Raw genomic sequence first — 18257 nt, forward strand, 5'->3', positions numbered from 1 at the left:
ACAACCAAGTCAGTCTAGATGATGGATGTTTTTATTCATGGCATGATGATTACAGCAGGTCACATGACAAGACAAGATGATGTATGCAGCTGTGTTTACATCCATGGACAATTATGGTAAAAGCTTAAGGCATCTGACTGACACTGATCTGTCAGTTTATAAGATGGTTCAGTCTTAAATAAATACAATATATACAATAATGTATGACTTTCTATGTATGGTACACCACCAGATATGATGGTCTTTCTCCTATGGACTGCAAACACAGCTCTCAGTATTAACCATTTCACAAAACAAATAAAATCAATATCCTTCTATTAAAAAAATCAATGTATTTCTGCCTGAAATGCTGTATAAAAATATAAATTTTTGTAACATTTCAAAACCTAAAACATTCAAAATGATCATAGTCCAACTTCTTATTGCATGGTATATATATCTGATAGACATATGGATAGGGTGACCACAACTCTGGAGATGTAATAACAAGCAGTGATTCCTGACGCTGGTATATTTCTAACAGCTTAATAAATTATCATTACACAAAATATACAATGGACAAGTAAAGAATAATTACAATAATATTCTTAACATGATGATACTCTACTCCAGGACACGGTGACAGGTACATGACATAATGGAGGATCCTAAGATCAGCACGAGAATGGACACAAACTCTTCTCTGTCAAAACTACGAGAATTCACAAGCTAAAAATGATGATTACTATTTACAAGGCCTGAATTACCCTCCACAGCCATATAACATAAAAGACACTACTTTCCTCCCCATTTAGAGGGGTTTACCTAATTGAGACATGTTTACACAATCATTCTTTCGGTTTTCACTGGAAAAAAAAAACTGGAATGCAATTACTCGCCTCAAATAATCCAATAGCTGAACATATATCTACCAGAGTTCTGATAACAGGGTTTAAATTATCTAACTATACAAAACGAGAGGTCAAAAGTTTCAGTTGGCACTAACAAATATATTTTCTACTTAATTTTTTTTTCTAACAAAAATAACATTCATCCAATTTCTCAATGAAATTACACAACAAAAGCTTAGTTTCTAAAATATATTTCTTATCAAGGAAAATTAAAATTTCTAACAAAAAAAAAATTCTAGACTGAACACAGCGAAATTGCAGTGAGACAATAAATAAAACTGTTTTAGTCTTGGGACCACATTAAAAACAGTAGATTGAACAGGTCTAAAATTCTGAATTCATTTACATAAGTCTAATAAAATATAAATGTTTTCTTTCAAAATAATTTATGTTCATTCTCAATCAATGACAATTTTGCGTTAAATTATTCATCAAGTCCTAAATTTAGCAACTAAAAATAAGTTTTAAATTGAAATACAAAATACACATCTTCAGGATAATTCTAGAAAAAAACTTAAAGAAAATTGACAATTTTAAATAGTACATGTATTACAAGAAAAGAAAATAACTTAAGATCAACATTATATAATTTAACACAATGCCAAGGAGTAAATAAACTCTAATCAATGGAGAACCAAGCTTGAGTGCTTGTAAAATTTGTCTGTTTAGGTGCACATGTACCCACAATATCCCTCCTAAATTGTCTATAATTAACACGTCTAGCAAGAACAGATACAGATTGAATCTTTTTCGTTGTATGTCTGTAAAAAATGGCCACCATGAGATTTAACTCCATTTCCTCAACATGAGCAAATTGGGTGTGACCCAGATAAAAGAACAGACAATGATCTAGGTCTAGCTTTTGTAGACTCCATCCACTATCAAATATTTACAAGTACATAATTATATCTGTACAATTATTTTCATCATTTAAATGATTTTCTACAGAGAAGGTGTCCATCTCCATGGAAACCAGGAATGCACCAATCACATTCTTACAAATAAAACTGTTCTAACAGCCAAAGATGTTTGGAGCTTGCTAGGTCCTAGGAAACAGAAACAGAACTTTAATTAAAAAAAATGTATCAATCAATATTAACAACAAAACTAACTCATTTTGTAAAATAAAATATATACTGCATAATGTCTGATTCGCATTAATTAAAACAATACCCTAAAAATGACTTGGTGGCTATTTTCTTGAGAAACATTTGTCAGTACACTTTTTCACATCTAAAAATTTTTTAGAACCCATTAAGCAAAAAATATTAGGACTATTTCGAAATTTTAAAGTGACAAATATTGTAAAGTTTCTAAATTCTTTGTTATCCTAGAGTAGAAATAATTTTGTTGAATGACTTTATTACGGTACAACAATGTACAGAAAACTTACTCAATGATATTCCGCTGGCTTTCTCCATCAAACTTTCACTCTACAAAATCAAATTGAGAAACATGTAATATGCATTGCTATGAGAGAAAAATTGTGATTGGTCTACACAGAATATGAATCATACAGAGAGAGCATGACTGTAAAAAGTACCAGCAAACTGGTAAATGACCAAAAACACTTGTAAACACTTTCTCATGGTAAAATGTTATCCATATTTCTAACTATCATTCGTACACCATAAACATCTGTCAATAGGAAATCAATGTTCAACCCCTCAAATTAGCACAAAAAAAAAATGCTAGCAATTTTTAAAATGAATTCATACATTTTTTTTTGTTATGAACCAGCTTTAACTTGTCATGTTTACAAAAGTCAAGATCAATCCTACATGATAAGCTCCATTCAAAACTTAGTCATCTTAGACAGAAGTTTCCTTTTATTTTCTCTCTATATATACATATATGTTTCAATTAAATTCAATTCTGGGCATCCATTCTAATTACTGATTTAAGTATTTATTTTTTAATAAAACAGCTGACAGTCAAATTTCATCAGAAAAGTGCCATGAGTTGGATCGTAATATAGAGGTATAATTTCAATGATATACTGTCTTGAGTCCCTTATAATTCTTTATTTTAGTGTTACTTTCATCACCCATCTTTTCACATTAGTGTCACAGACTTTTCTAACCCAATTACATCACAATTTGCCTTTTCTGGCAAAAGTTTCGTTATTTCCCCGAGGAAATTCCAATAGAGTTTAATTCCTGTGTGCAGCTGGTACATGGATTTTCCCAATCACATCCAGCTTCTTCTCTGATCAACCCCTCTACACCCTCCCCTGTCTAAATCAATCCCAATGTGTCCCCAAAGCACAATGTCCACAAAATAATAATTGTTCCTCCTAATTGTAAACTAATACAATTACCCCTAAGACCAATTTTATTCTCATCTTCTTACTGCAGATTCCCACCCATGAAAAAAAGCCCAAGTGCTCTACCAAAATCAGGGGTTCAAATTCAAAACAAACATCAGGGCCCCCTAATAACTGTCCTTCATTTTATAATTATGTTGGTACTATTCTTTTATTAATTGTTTGTTTTTGGTCTTGAAATTGTTCTGATGAGAGTCAAAGTACAAAAACTTTGCAGTAAACAGTACTATTTCTTGACTTGAGCTCACCAGACTAGAAAGTGACACGAAGATAGCAATACATAACCTTCATCTTCAAAACACACATTGTTCTCAAACATAAAACAATATAATATCACTGGATGAGTTGGTTAAACATATAATCCATCAAATTAACATTCACATTGTATATATTTTTATTGATTAAAGGATGCATGCTATTGGAAAGCTGAGTACATTCTATATATAAATATATTCTAAAGCACTAGACTGTGAAGACACGATGACTAATCTAATCACTATTTCTCTGGCTACTGATCCTAACAGTACTGTTTTTAAGGCTATTACCATTTCAGTAGTTCAGAACATAGTAAAGTGTTAAACTTTTTGGACAATTTCAGCATTCTTTACACTATAAAATATGTCAAAGTACAATATTATAATAATTTTAAATTATTTTGAGAATAAGAAATAATTTCCTGTTGTCATAAACAGGTCTATCAGATAAGATTTCTTGGTAAATATCAAATACTCATTTAACTTGAGAGACGTCACTGAACATATTTTTCAATATTTTGTATAAATTTTCCTCTTTTTTGACCAAATTCCTAAAATAAAACATCCAGAGAAATAGGCTGAATTAAAATGTAAAAAATTTATAAAAAAGAGAAAAATTTTAAAAGATTGAAAAAATGGCAATTCAAATTTGAAAAAAGTTGGTTGAAATGTTAGACCAACTCACCCCTGGCATGTCGCTGGGTGTTCAGGGGCTGGACTTGACATAACTTAATGCCATCACGCTACCCAATCCTACATAGGAGACACACGGAATTAAATAGCCGAGGGCGACCACAACTCAGTCACAACAGAACACAGAATCCCCACTACCCCAAGCTACAAACCTACAAAAGGACTGTCCTCCTACCCCCTAAAGGACTGTCCCCCTATCCCAAGCCAAAAATTTCCTAATGGAATACCCCTCTATCTCATGCTTAATACATAATCTAAGGGGTGTTAAGAAAGTTCGTTCCATGATGAAATATTTTCAAAAATTTCAAAATATTGCTTAACTAAAGCGATAGATTTTCAAGTCTGACAAATCACAAGAGTGTGAGTAGTGTGCGTTAGATTAATAGCAATTCATTTCTAGCAGGAAATTATAGGATTTCTCTTCCAAATGAAAATATATGCAACATCTTTAAAGCACACGAATGATAAACATGCTGGTCATTTTGAGTAAAAATAAAGGATAAATTACTTTTGTTTCTTCATAGCTTATCTTGCATCAGACAAGCTGATGAACTTATGTATAAGAACGAAAGATCACTTTTCAAAAGAATAGGTTTGTCATAATTTTGAAAATTTTCCCAGATTTGATAATTTTTGCATAGTATTTGAAAGGATGTTTTGACCTGTGTGCTTATTATATGTCACAAATATGCGTCATCCCTATTTTTTCTAAACAGACATCATCTGTTTTAATACCTGCCCTCCCCTTATTGATTCAACAAAAGACAGTTCAAACCATATCAATAGCAAGAATGGACTCTTTGAACATGAAATATCACAAACTGTAAATATCTTCTCATCGTATTTCTTTTGGAGAATAAAAGAAAAATGTGGAACAAACTTTCTTAACACCCTTTAGGTGTGTCCCTCCTATCCCTAACCACAAAACTACAAGTTTTTTATCCCCAGATACTCAAGAGCTGTCCTCCTGAGCTACATACTATCCAAGTCTCTATATCCAAAGCTACAACCCTACTGAATTAAATACTGCTTTCCTATTGAAAGCCACTTCACTAAGCTGATTCTAAATTCTCTGGTTTCCCCACTGTTACTTGGCTGTTGTTAAGTTCTCTAGTTCCCCCACTGTTTGTAAGTCATTGCTAAATTCTCTGGTTTCCCCACTTCATTAAGCTGTTGTAAAATTCTCTAGTTTTCCAACTTTTTGTTAGTCATTGCTAAATTCTCTAGTTTTCTCACTATGTCTAAGCTGTTTCTCAATTCTCTAGTTTCCCCTCTCTTTATTAGTCATTGCTTAATTCTCTGGTTCCCCCACTATGTCTTAATTGTTGCTAAATTCTTTAGTCTCCCCACTACATCTAAGCTGTTCCTAAATTCTCTAGTTTCCCTACTCTTTATTAGTCATTGCTAAATTCTCTAGTCTCCCCACTGATGATTAACTGATACTATATTCACTGATTCCCCACCATATCTTCGCTGTCTCTAAATTCTCTAATTTTCCCACTTTTGTACATCGTTGCTTAATTCGTTTGTGTCCCCACTGTGTCTTAGCCGTTCCTATATTCTCTAGTTTCCCCACTGTTACTAAGTCGCTGCTAAATTCCCCTGCTTCCCCCCTTTTGAAAGCTGTTGTGTTGAAGTGGTCGCCCAGTGTTAATATACTAACAGCAAACATCAATCCATTATACTGTGAGAGGGTAGTACACACAATCATTCATGCCCCTTATATATAAGTATATATATATAAGTATATATAAGTACCATACAACCATCGAACCACAGCATACTTTGTTAACTTACGTTCATAAAGAAAAGGTTAAAGTTTTCTAGATTGTAAGTTCTAATGATATATTCATTTTTATTTACAAGCTCCAAAGGTGAACTTATGAATAAGAATAAGTACTCGGTTGTATTTTTGACAATTTCTAAGTTTTCCAAAATATACATATATATTTATTTTTAGAGTATAGTCTGTTGTGGCTTTGATTGTTGTATTCTACTTTTGAGGTTTTTCCTTCTTTCTTAATAAAAATTCAAAGTAGAGAGAAAAATCATTATTATTGATATCATTTTTAAAATTTTTCTAAAATCCATAATTAATTTTGAAAATGTGGAAATCTGTGTGCAGCTTTGAATTAAGAGAAAAAAAGAATTTACAAAGCTATTTACCCTGCAACCAAATTTAAAAAATTTAAAAGAAAATTATGTTAAAAAAAGAAAGGCAAAATTTAAAAATCATTATTCAATAACAAAGAAAGAAACTAGATTGTTCAAATAGATAGAAATAAAATATTTACTACACACTTTATGTTTCTGCAATTATTTGTGAAAAAATAAAGGAAATTAGAATTCTTGATTAATGAACACTAAATAATTCATAGAAATCCGAGTACAAAGTTAATGAAAGGAATTTTCTTAAAAACAAAAATCAAATATTTTGCTTGTGACTTGTATTACTTTTGTTTCCTTTAATGGACTTTCTTTTTTTTTTTACACTTTTGATAGAAAATTCCTCTCAAGCAACTTTTGATGTGTTTATTGGACAATCTAGCCAAACCCAGTGACTAAGGAGACATGCAAAAACACAGCAAGCAGCCATTTTTACCTTGCTGCATGGGATATCCCATCATGCCTCCCTGACCAGGAAACTGCTGCTGTGTTCCTGGTGGAACCATTCCATAAGGCTGCATTCTACAAAACAAAGAATATATGAATCACTTTCTCCAACTCTAATCAAATTGCATACAAAGTGCAAAATCATTGGAAAGATAGTAAATGAAAGAGATTGGTAAACTTCATTGATATGTCCAGCAGAAGTCTTGAACCTGGATGTAATTACATGTAAAAGTTTTCTGATAAACAAATAATGATTCTGTTTGATACTTAACTCTGAAGTGACAAACTCTATCTGACATATTATAAGTACTTCCCCCTAGGGAGAGGGCTAAATTAGGCTTTGTCTCCTGCCCACTCCCATTCACTCTTATTTGTGAATAAAATTTTGTATAAATAAAATTGAAGTCCTCACCCCTGCATCTGATACCCGCTGTTGCCGTAGCCATAGCCCTGGGGCATATACTGCTGCTGGGGCATGTAGGAGGGGTAGGCGGGCTGATAACCGTAGCCCATGTTGTAATACTGACCCCCATACTGGGAGGGGCCCTGGGACCCAGACTGAGACTGAAAAACAACAGGTTAACATCACACACTGTACATACAAAACATATACAAATCAGGCTCACTATGAATCAAGATTACAGTGAATTTAATTCTGCATGGTTTAAAACTGCATTGCAAACTAGATGTATATTATTGTGAGTGTGTGTGGGAGGGTGGGGGGGTTACCTACCATTTGAGAGGGGGAACCTGCCCCTCCCCCTGACTGGTTAGGGTCATTAGACTCCTTCCCCCACGAACACTTGACCATGTTCTCTCCGATCACTGTTCCGTTTACTCCACAAATAGCCTTTGTAGCTGACTCTTTATTTGAAAATCTAAAAATAGAAGCAAAGAAAACTGTGAATAGAAAGTGGACGTCGTCAAACATTCATGTAGAATAAGTGTTAAAAAGTTGATTGTTTTCTTTTTTAACTTTTTTAAGTTCACCTCTTTGTTGATAAGAAGACATTGGGGATGCTTACTCCTCCATGGCACCTGATCCCACCACTTATGCTAAATTAGAGGTTTGTCATTGCTCTGATCCTGATTTGTATATTTTCAATGGACTTTTGAACTTGATTCTGTTCGTTATCTCTCTATTTCATGTATTATTAAGTACCAGAGTACCTTTCCTGTACTGCAGCATCATTTGCAGCTGACATTCATTTATCTTGCTGCTTGACTTCAGCAAATTGAGATTATTACCCAAAAGTAAAACACAGTCATCTTTTAGTACCCTAACTGCGTGATTCTATGGAAAGATTTAATAACAGGGAAACGAACTGAAAATCTGATAAAGATCTCCAACAGCCAAATACCTTCACTCATTAAAAATTCTTCAGAATTTTCAATAGGATTTTCTGTGATAGTCCTGTCTGTGATGATGGCAGGAATTAATCAGGAAAGATCAATGGTTGCTTAGAACTACCCTTTGTGATAGGCAAGAACTTTCAAACAATCTATCCCCAGATTAAACTAATTAAAATATTTGACACCTTTGTACTAGAATCTATCAACGGAACTATTCTATCATCATTGATTTCACTGCGTACAAAGAATTGATTTCTGTTTGTTTATTGTTGGTTAGACTTTGAAGAAAAAGACAATGAAGAAATGATTTTAGAAAAAAAACATCAGCGGTTATTCACACGATTCAACATAGTACATGTACCATCATTTTCATACAGTGTTTAACGTAGCCTTTCAGAAAATGTTTGTCCTACATTAAAATTTCATTTGTTTTCTAAAAATATTCTTTGGGTAAAATTACCATTTGGCAGGCAATCATCCTCCTGTTCCTAATGTTCTTTTTTCCCCACTGACACACATTTTTTGGTGAGAAAACCCGTCACCAGATAACTCAAATTAAACACAATACAGTAAGTGATGTTCTAACACTTGTCCCAAGACAATCTTAAATCCCATCCTCTTGCCAAAGGACCTGTTAAAACTCTTACCTGATAAATGCATATCCCTTTTCCTTGAACACTCGGATTTCTTGAATTGTCCCATAGGTGTTAAACGCACTCTTTATTGCTTCTTCTGTAATATAAAGCATGGAAAAACCTCAATGGATGAGAACACCCATATTCCAAACACAGTATTGGGGACAGATACAAAAACATGCAGTAATTAACAGTTATAGCACCTACTAAAAATGAATTCACACTTACAGATAGTTGATTATTATTCCCTGTAGTTTTAAAGAAGTATTAATAACTTGTTGGATATATCAAAATTAAGTTTAAAACAAAGAATTACTGATTCGGGGCACTTCTCTTTTATTGCATTTTACTGTACGTATTTTATCTTCGTAAAAATTCCATATTTGTTAATTTTTAAAAGCTTTGATACACAATTCATACAATTCCTTGCTCCCAAACTTCTGAGTAAAAAAATATTTCCAAACTTTGAGTCTTAAAACAAATTTAACAAAACTACCGTAAATCTGGAAATTTTTGCTGTAGATAAATTTTTAGCAAATTTGCAAGTTCATTGCATTCGCAAAAATATTTTTCCTAAAAATAAATTACCAATAAGAAAATGTAAACAAAGCAGTGGTAATCCAAAATTTTGAAACGTAAAATTTAATCAACACCATTTTGACCCGAATTCGCAAAATAAAATCGACGTAAAAATTTCCAGATTTACGGTATCATTCATTTGAAAATAAAGTTATTTCTCATAAGTTATCCAGAATAAGCTTATTTTTTCCTACACATTGTAGAAATAATTTAAAATAAGTATATGTTATAAGAATCAACCAATCATTAAGACCAATGAGAGCATGAAAGTGAGGAATTTTATGACCAATGAGAGTGAGGATTTTACAACCAATGAGAGTCTGAAAGTGAGTATTTTAATGACCAATGAGAGTGCGAGAGTGAGGATTTTAATGACCAATGAGAGATTGAGGATTTTACAACCAATGAGAGTCTGAAAGTGAGTACTTTAATGACCAATGAGAGTGTGAGAGTGAGGATTTTAATGACCAATGAGAGCCTGAGAATGACCTGTTACTGACCTGTGACTCCGGGTCCAATACCCCCACAGTACACGGTACAGTTAGTGGAACTGGATAAACTGTAGACTTCTTCATAGGACAGCTGCTTTATCTGGGCTAAAAATAAGAATTGCATAGTCAGAGTAAAATTCATGTCTTGATTGTGTACATATATTAATACATGTATACCAGTATATTGTTTGAGAAGTTGGGAGTGACTTATCTTTACTTTATAGTATGGCAGCTGAGGTTAGAAATGATATCTTACAAATATAAATCACAAGTTTGACACACTAAGGTAGAATCTACTAATTAATGTTGTAAAGAACATGTAAACTTTCTGTATGTTGAAATCACAATATCTACATGGATGTTTTATTTTCTAGGTTATAGTGTACTAGGAGCTTACATTCTTACAATATCTACATGGATGTTTTATTTGCTACGTTACAGTGAACTACGAGCTTACATTCTTTAGGCACGGGGGCGGGAGGTTTTCGAGTGGCCCAGTTAGTTCTGATTGGTCGACTGCCCAGCCACTGTCCATTCATGTTACTAATGGCTGTCTCTGCATCCTGATAAACAAACAAAAAGGATCAAAATCACTAATAAAGTATGTAAACGGCTCATAGAATGCCGAAGATCAAATCACTAACAAAGTAATATGTATACGGCTCTTTGAATGCCGAAGATCAAATCACTAATAAATTACGTATACGGCTCATAGATCAAATCACTAACAAAGTACGTATACGGCTCTTTGAATGCCAAAGATCAAACCACTAACAAATTATGTATACGACTCATAGAATGCTGAAGATCTAATCACTAACAAAGTAATATGTATACGGCTCTTTGAATGCCGAAGATCAAATCACTAATAAATTACGTATACGGATGATCAAATCACTAACAAAATATGTATACGGCTCTTTGAATGCCAAAGATCAAACCACTAACAAATTATGTATACGACTCATAGAATGCTGAAGATCTAATCACTAACAAAGTACATATACAGCTCATAGAATGACAAAGATGAAATCACTAATAAAATATGTATATGACTCATAGAATGCCAAAGATCAAATCACTAATAAAGTACATATACCGCTCATGGAATGCTGAAAATCAAACCACTAACAAAGTATGTAAACGACTCATAGAATGCCGAAAATCAAATCACTAACAAAGTACACATGGCTCATAGAATGCAGAGGCTGATCCGTGCCCACATAACCTTAGATTGATAAACTAATCACTTCTCATTTCACTTCTATTAGACAATTTAAGGTTTTTCTCAGGATATTGCCTCAGCGAGACAATTGTACAAAAGTTTGTGGTATTGATCTTATAACTCCTAAAGAAGACAAAGCATCTGTACCATAGTGATGCTTTTATATATATTTCTTTGTCAGCGGCAATGGGAATATTTCAATCAGATAAAACTTTTATTTTTATGAATTTCATTTCGCATTCAATCTGTAATTCTGCCATCGAGTTCAATGACACTGATAGTTATTGTTTAAAAACTTGAATATCTTACATACTGAAGACAATGAAAATACATTGATATTTCTAATAATAAAGTTCTGATTGAAACGGTACTATTGACTGGCGAAAAATGAGTTCATATTGTTTTAGCTGTGAAGCCAGAAATTTTGATATAACTTGAATTTTAATAGTACCTATCCCCTTATGTTTTGTTTAACTTAAATGTTGTACATTTTAATGTCATTCTCTTCTTTGAACAGTAGAAAACTAAAATTAAAATTAACCATGATATTTGTATAACCTGGGTTGGAACAATTAAAAACCTAATGCAATAATATAGCCCTCTAACTATATTTAAGAAAAAAATTATATCGGAGAGGGCTACATTTTTGCAGCTTAATTGGCAGTGGACTGTGGATGAGAACTTACCACTTTGTTGACATACGACACAAAACCAGAACTCTTATATATTTACGACACAAAAAAATTATACCACTTTGTTGACATACGAGAACTCTTATGACTTACCACTTTTTTGCAGACTTACCACTTTGGCAGTGGACTGACTTACCACTTTGGATACGACACAAAACCAGAACTCTTATGACTTACCACTTTGTTGACATACGACACAAAACCAGAACTCTTATGACTTACCACTTTGTTGACATACGACACAAAACCAGAACTCTTAGACTTACCACTTTGTTGACGTACGACACAAAACCATAGCCCTTGGATTTCAACGTTTGAGGATCTCGGATGATTTTACAGTCACTGTAAATAGAAATTACAGACTCAATCCGACATAAAGCATGTTTCAAAATTAAGAATACATAACAGCAAGCTGATAATTTCCAAGTGTGAAAGAATCTCATAAATTGTACTTAAAAGGGATTATGCATAACCAGCCATACTAAAAATACATTATCTAATTATACAATGTTAGAACTGTAATTTCAGGAATCTTTAATCTTAGTGCATGTGGTTATATTTTCTCATATACAATAATTATATGGACTAAAATGTAAAGGTTTAATATAAAGAATTCAAAATATCACCAAAGTGTCAATTTCTAAATGTACAAAAATATCCTATTACTGGTAAATGTGAGTTGGCTGATGTAATTTTTATGTAAAACAGTAGGAAATTAAGTATAGGATTGACAGTTTATGCAAAAATAATTTGGTTTCTTTGGAAATTCCCTACCATATTGACCATAGTAATTAATTTACAGCTCTACACTGCTGGGAGTCATGTCATTTTCCTATATACTGGAGATCTATGGTTGTTTTTATTGACAACAACAAGTGATAAATATTCCCTTGATTTCATCCTGTCCCCAGAATCACATGCTAAAAAAACTGGAACGTAATAAAAAAATAGAAATTAATTTCCGTTATCCTGGCAATTTTTATTTTCCTCAATCTTTCCCTACTCCTACAGGTTCTCTGATATAACAATTCTATAAATAGGTTTTCTGGAGAATTAACCCGGATCTCTGTCATATATTTCAATGTGTAAGCGGATTTTAGTTTAATCTTCGTAAGCCTAGTTTGCCTGCGTGCTGAGTATCTATCAGAATTTCAATATTTTCCCAACATTTCATCATAAAATCCTAAATTTTCTTTTCAATCGTCTAAATGAGCTGTAATAAGATTTTCTTTAAGTGTAATAAATCAGCCCGATTCATGAATAACGCAGATCCTGAGTCTTGTTTACACTGCAGTAAACTTAAGCAAAATGAAATAAAAGCAACCAAAAGTTAAGAGATGTATAGAGTAAAATAAAAATCTCATTAGAAAAATGAAAAGCTTTGCTATTGATGAAATGCAGAACTCTATTCAACTAGTATATGTCAAAGAAAAAAAAAATTAATAAAGGCTGCAAACTGATCATGAACAGAAAACAGACAAGTAAGGAAATGATTTCTCTACACTTGTATATCAAGCTCTGTGTTGAAAACGGTAAAAACTGTACTTATGAAATAAAAGTGAGAATGTAATTGAAGTCTTGTATAATTTTGTACCTTTATAGATGGGACAAAACACTACATCATTTATATAAATAAGTGTGCATTAATCAACGAATCAACAAGAATTAATTAAAATAACATGCAATTCACTATAACTTTTAATAGAAAAACCATGCAAAAGTGTAAAGAAAATTATGAAAAATAAAACAGAAAAACTTAACAATTTCACAAAATTTTGTGTATTTAAAGACTGTAACATATAAGATCTGTGTGTTTTAGGTAGCACAACTTAATATACTCATTCTGTTTAATAGCATGCTAAAAAGTATTTGAACAACTTTCTTAAAAAAAAATATCAATTGAAAAAAATAATATGTAAAGGTGAAAATCACATACAAATTTTGTTAATTTTTTTAAATAGAAGAATAGAAATAAAATATAAACAACACAAAAACCAGACTCAAAATCTGCTTGATGCCACATCAAGTTAATGTAAAATATTCCCTCCAAAACACATTCAAAATAGTCTACGACTAGCAAAAGAGCAATCGGTGTTTTGTGAACGTCACAAAGTCTACATCAAAATGGGTATACTGGTTAAACAATTATAAAATATACTGAAGGAAAATAAACAACAAAGTGTATAAAAACTGTAGAAATTTATTTTAAAAATATCAATAAAAGGATTTATAGTAAAAAAAAGCCATACATCTGGGTCTTCCCTGGCTGTGGTTCGGTACCTGAATATTAATTAAACAGTTCATCATAATTATCATTTGTCAATAAGTTCCGACTTCAAGCTTAGGCAGAAGGCATTTCAGTGTTGTTTTTGTTTTGTTTTATTGATCATCTTAGAACACTGAATGAATAATAAGGATAAAATTGCTCTTTTATTCCAGACTTCAAACATCACACACACTGAGATGTTCAGGTTGCACATACACAGTGATTTTTTTTAAGAAAGGTGGAGAGGGCAGATGTTTGATTGTATATAAGTAAAACACCCTCTTCTTTTAAGAATGGTCACAGATCTTTTAATCACATGGTTATTAATATTTAACCCTCTAACAGAATATTTCACTAGAGAACAGATTCATACCAACTACAATTCAGTGATGATGTGGACTTTATTTCACAGGTATTTTCTTGTTACAGTGCATTAATAAGATCTTTTGATAAAAATCATGAATAAGACTGTCAGTTTATATTTCATGCCATAATTGGTTCGACTTATTAAGTTTTTTTCCCCAAAGCTGTAGATGATTTAAAGCAGAGAAACATATTAGAGACAATTTCTTCATCAATCTCAAATAATAAGGCTTCTTTTTCAATGCAGGGACCTCTCGTTTCAGAAACAAAACCCAGCACATTCCCAGTGAGATAATTTAACTTAAATGTCTGGTTCGGCCACTAGAGAAGTAGAAAGTTCCAACACTAACCATTTAGAAGCAGTGAGAGGCTCTTAGGTCTGTGGTCTTAATTTGAAGAAGTCCCTTTGTCTAAGCACAGATTTTCAATTAAATCAAAAAAAGGAAAAAAAAAACATGATTTCCCTTTGCTAAAAATTACAGTAGCCAACAGACAGGAAGTTTTTACATTTACTCAATATTTTCTTATTCTGCTTTAGTCATTTGTACTTTTTTCTTTTTAATTTGGGTGTGGGGGTGTGGGGTGTGTGGGTGTTCTAGAGAGAAGATGCAGAAATTATATGTTTTACTTGCTATACAGTTATGTTGATCCTCAAAAGGTCTGCTTTCCTTTTTAAATATTGTTGCATTTTGTTCATAAATGATTTTTTTCACAGAATTTTAAAATTCATATGTCAGAAAAAAAGACAGCTTGCTGTTATTACAGCACTTAGTGAAGAATATTTCTACAATTTGAAGCTCAAGACTTTATGATACTAGTACAGTAAGACACGTGCACTCAAAGTAAAGTGCCAAGGACAACCAATTTTGTTTCTAAATAAACATAATTCTTTAATTTCTGTTAAGTCCTTAACACATAATGATATAAAACGTACAAGGAATGAAAATCACTTGACTGTAAGGGTGAATTTATTATGATATTTGCTACATCTATGTTTTAATGTGTATTAAATGGAGTCCCTGATGCAAACTTGTTGTTCTCAACAAAACGCTTGATCCTCCCATTCAAAAATTTCATTGTATAATTTGTCAGACAACAAATTGGTAAAGAAATTGAAAATATCTTAAATCACTCTCTTCCTTAACTGAAAAATATCTGCACTCTATTGTTCCTATAAGCCTGATATTAAACTGTAATTTATGTCAAAAATACTAAAAATATTTCCTTAATAAGTGTTGCAACAAATTGTTGTGCCATAAGCATTTCTGCTTATGGTGATAGAGTTTGAATATTTAGGCATACACATAAAATTATAATCAAATGACATGGCATCAAGTGCTCATTGTTATAATGAATCAAGGTTCTAATGTAGTGAATCCGACTGTATTGGTAGGTCCACAAATTCCATGCTTTTACTGGGGACAGTGAAACTAAGCTTTGTCTGTGTGTCTGTCAGGGTATACTTTGTCTGTTTGTCTGTCATTGTATGCTTTGTACAATCACAGAGTGTATACTCACGAGATTTCACCAAATACTCGGAAAGCTTCCTTTAGCTGTGAAGTTTCTATATCTGGACTCAAATCTCCAACAAATATGTGAAAATGTTCTGAAAAAAAGGAAAAATTTTATGAATGTCATCATTTTAATGTTAAAATCTTGTACTCCAAAGGCATTCATCAACTTCTAATTACACTTTTAATGAGTACCAAACTCTACATTAAAGACGCATCAAAATGCTTCACCATTTAGAAATGTCATAAAATCTTGGAAAATTAATGTGAAAATTTCAGTGAAGACAATGATTTAGCTTCTGTAATGTGTGTGCCGGCTCTATCGAGAGGCAATGTGAAATCATTACAAAGGAAGGCCTTCAAATGGCTCTCTCCGTGAAGAGAATGAAAAGAAATGGAAGTGCTCATATCCATAACAATTTAAGTACTTTTTTTCCATAACCTTTTATTTTTCTCCTTTAAAAACTTTTAATAATATCTAGAGGAGAATAACACTGAATTTCCAGTTAAGAAGAGATCCTTTTAGAATTTTTCCATTTGGTAGATCTTAACTTAATCATGTTAATCACAGCTAAAATTCAAATGGCTCACAATTTTAGTTTTCTTGACTTCCAATTCACTAATGATCTGTAAAGTTGAAGGTTTCCTTAAATGGCATCCTTTCTTATTTGGTCAATTACAGAGTTACACAAGATTTAAAATTCGCTTTATCCTGCGTGATCGAAGCAATCAACCTTAGTCAGGCGATGATCTCGCTAAATAAATAATTACCGCTAAATGGTCAAAAGTCATTTTGTTAGCAGAGCAATACGGATCAATTCATCACTTAGAATATATATAAATAATGCTGTAGAAATGTTTTCTTTGTTAATGAGAAAGACCTGCAGCAGCTTGATTATTTGAATACTTATTTGGTATAAATAATTAATAGGTATTTATTCTTTTTTTAATTCTCTTTCATTTCCTTGGATATTTATTTTAAATTGTATTGTATACCATGCAAATTGTTTCCCTCTGGTGAGGAAAAGGGGAAAAAAATCATAGTTCAAGTGAATAGCACCAACAGTGGAGAATAAGTATACTGTAAAATCACTTATTTTCATGGGTATTTAATTTTCTAGTTTTCAAGGTATGAAGAAATCCACAAATCAAATATTTTTGAGGTATTATTTCTAGAAGGAACAGTTAGAGTGGTATTAACAGTTAACTAACTTGCCAGTTAACTGGTGTTACATATTAACTAATTGCAATTATTTAAAAAGTAATTAAAATGTCAGTTAGCTAATTTTATACTTTCTAGTTAACTGATAGAACATTTGTACGGAGTCTGAGAGCTTCACCATTAACTAACTGGTTCTACAAAACAATTGGTAGCCACTCATCCTACTTCAAACACTTTGGTGACTTGGATCTACTGTATATGATTTTTTGGAGATATCATTTTTTGTGGATGATTCTATACTTATGATATTATTTTTTGTGGATTATTGCAGTTTTGTTGTTCCATACTTACTACTTGTGTCTTGTTTGGGGGTGTTACTAGGGGAGGTGGCCCAATTCACCTTCATCTCCTGAAACGAAAAAAAAAACAACCTTAATTGTCCATTCCCAAGTAAATCATGAAATAGAGTGAAAGATAGCATTTAATGACCCATAAACTGAGAGAGAATCATTTATAAATAATATGTATCAAATATCATTATCCTGTTAAAATCATCAATAATGACATCATAACATCAGCAGGAATGTAATACAATGCTCTAAGGTTTCTGGTTCCATGTTTTAATGGGGCCCACATCGGAGAAAATTTCTCTTCTACAGAAAAATCGGGAATCATGTATGGAGCTGACTGTCACTTCTCGTGACGAAAGGAAAATTAAGACAAAGCCGAAAAAAGGAAGCATTCAAATACAGACTCGACAAAGGGACTGGGTGAAATCTAATTGTGGATCGGGCCTAGTGGTGATCCATCTATGTAAATTGTCCAGTCTGCAGAGCTGTGTTAAAAGGTTGGATAAATGTCAGCCGAGATTCAGAGGGGAGAATCAAATGCTGTCGATGTCATTACATATTTATATTCCTGTATAGAATTACACGCACTGTAATTCAATCAACCTCCCTAATTGCCAAAACAAAATGGATATTTTACATAGCCAATGCCTAAACTCATTTGTGCCATTGCATGCCCTATCTATTATTCATAGTCCGATATAAAAAGCGTATCTCTTGTGTAGATCTTCATCAGGTGAACATGATCGGTTCCAATAAAACACAATATGGTCAGCGTTAGAGCAACCAATCAGAGAGCTCTATATAAATGTTGAATATCAATAAAAAATGTTTCCCCCAATAATTTACACCAAATC

At 32.4% G+C, this 18257-nt stretch overlaps 1 protein-coding gene across 2 annotated transcripts; it reads right to left on the bottom strand.

Annotated features, from left to right (window-relative positions):
* Positions 1 to 13: 13 nt before the first annotated feature.
* Positions 14 to 17557, bottom strand: LOC134262833 (nucleolysin TIAR-like). Of its 2 annotated transcripts, XR_009991119.1 has the most exons (12): positions 17405 to 17557; positions 15899 to 15986; positions 12018 to 12093; positions 10292 to 10397; positions 9844 to 9939; positions 8777 to 8861; positions 7510 to 7654; positions 7189 to 7340; positions 6766 to 6851; positions 4156 to 4223; positions 2284 to 2323; positions 14 to 1936 (listed from the first exon to the last, which is right to left on the bottom strand). XR_009991119.1 is itself a non-coding variant. In XM_062745165.1 (11 exons), exons 1-10 carry the CDS (start codon positions 17532 to 17534, stop codon positions 2319 to 2321), a joined length of 969 nt encoding a protein of 322 aa, XP_062601149.1. In that variant the 5' UTR covers positions 17535 to 17557; the 3' UTR covers positions 14 to 1936; positions 2284 to 2318. The 2 variants fall into 2 exon arrangements, 1 of the variants encoding a protein (XP_062601149.1); XM_062745165.1 differs by lacking the exon at positions 4156 to 4223.
* Positions 17558 to 18257: the final 700 nt, after the last annotated feature.

Source organism: Saccostrea cucullata, unplaced genomic scaffold, assembly GCF_032062105.1.
Source record: "Saccostrea cucullata isolate Sc308-1 unplaced genomic scaffold, CSIRO_AGI_Scuc_v1 ctg372, whole genome shotgun sequence".
NCBI classification, from domain to species: domain Eukaryota; kingdom Metazoa; phylum Mollusca; class Bivalvia; order Ostreida; family Ostreidae; genus Saccostrea; species Saccostrea cuccullata.

Excerpts from the sequence above, each read along its gene's own strand:
- LOC134262833 (XM_062745165.1), bottom strand. The coding sequence starts at position 17,534 with ATGCTATCTTTCACTCTATTTCATGATTTACTTGGGAATGGACAATTA. Across the intron at positions 7,341-7,509 it reads CAGGTTCCCCCTCTCAAATG|TCTCAGTCTGGGTCCCAGGG; the intron begins GTAGGTAACCCC and ends GTTGTTTTTCAG. Across the intron at positions 6,852-7,188 it reads AGCGGGTATCAGATGCAGGG|AATGCAGCCTTATGGAATGG; the intron begins GTGAGGACTTCA and ends TTTGTTTTGTAG.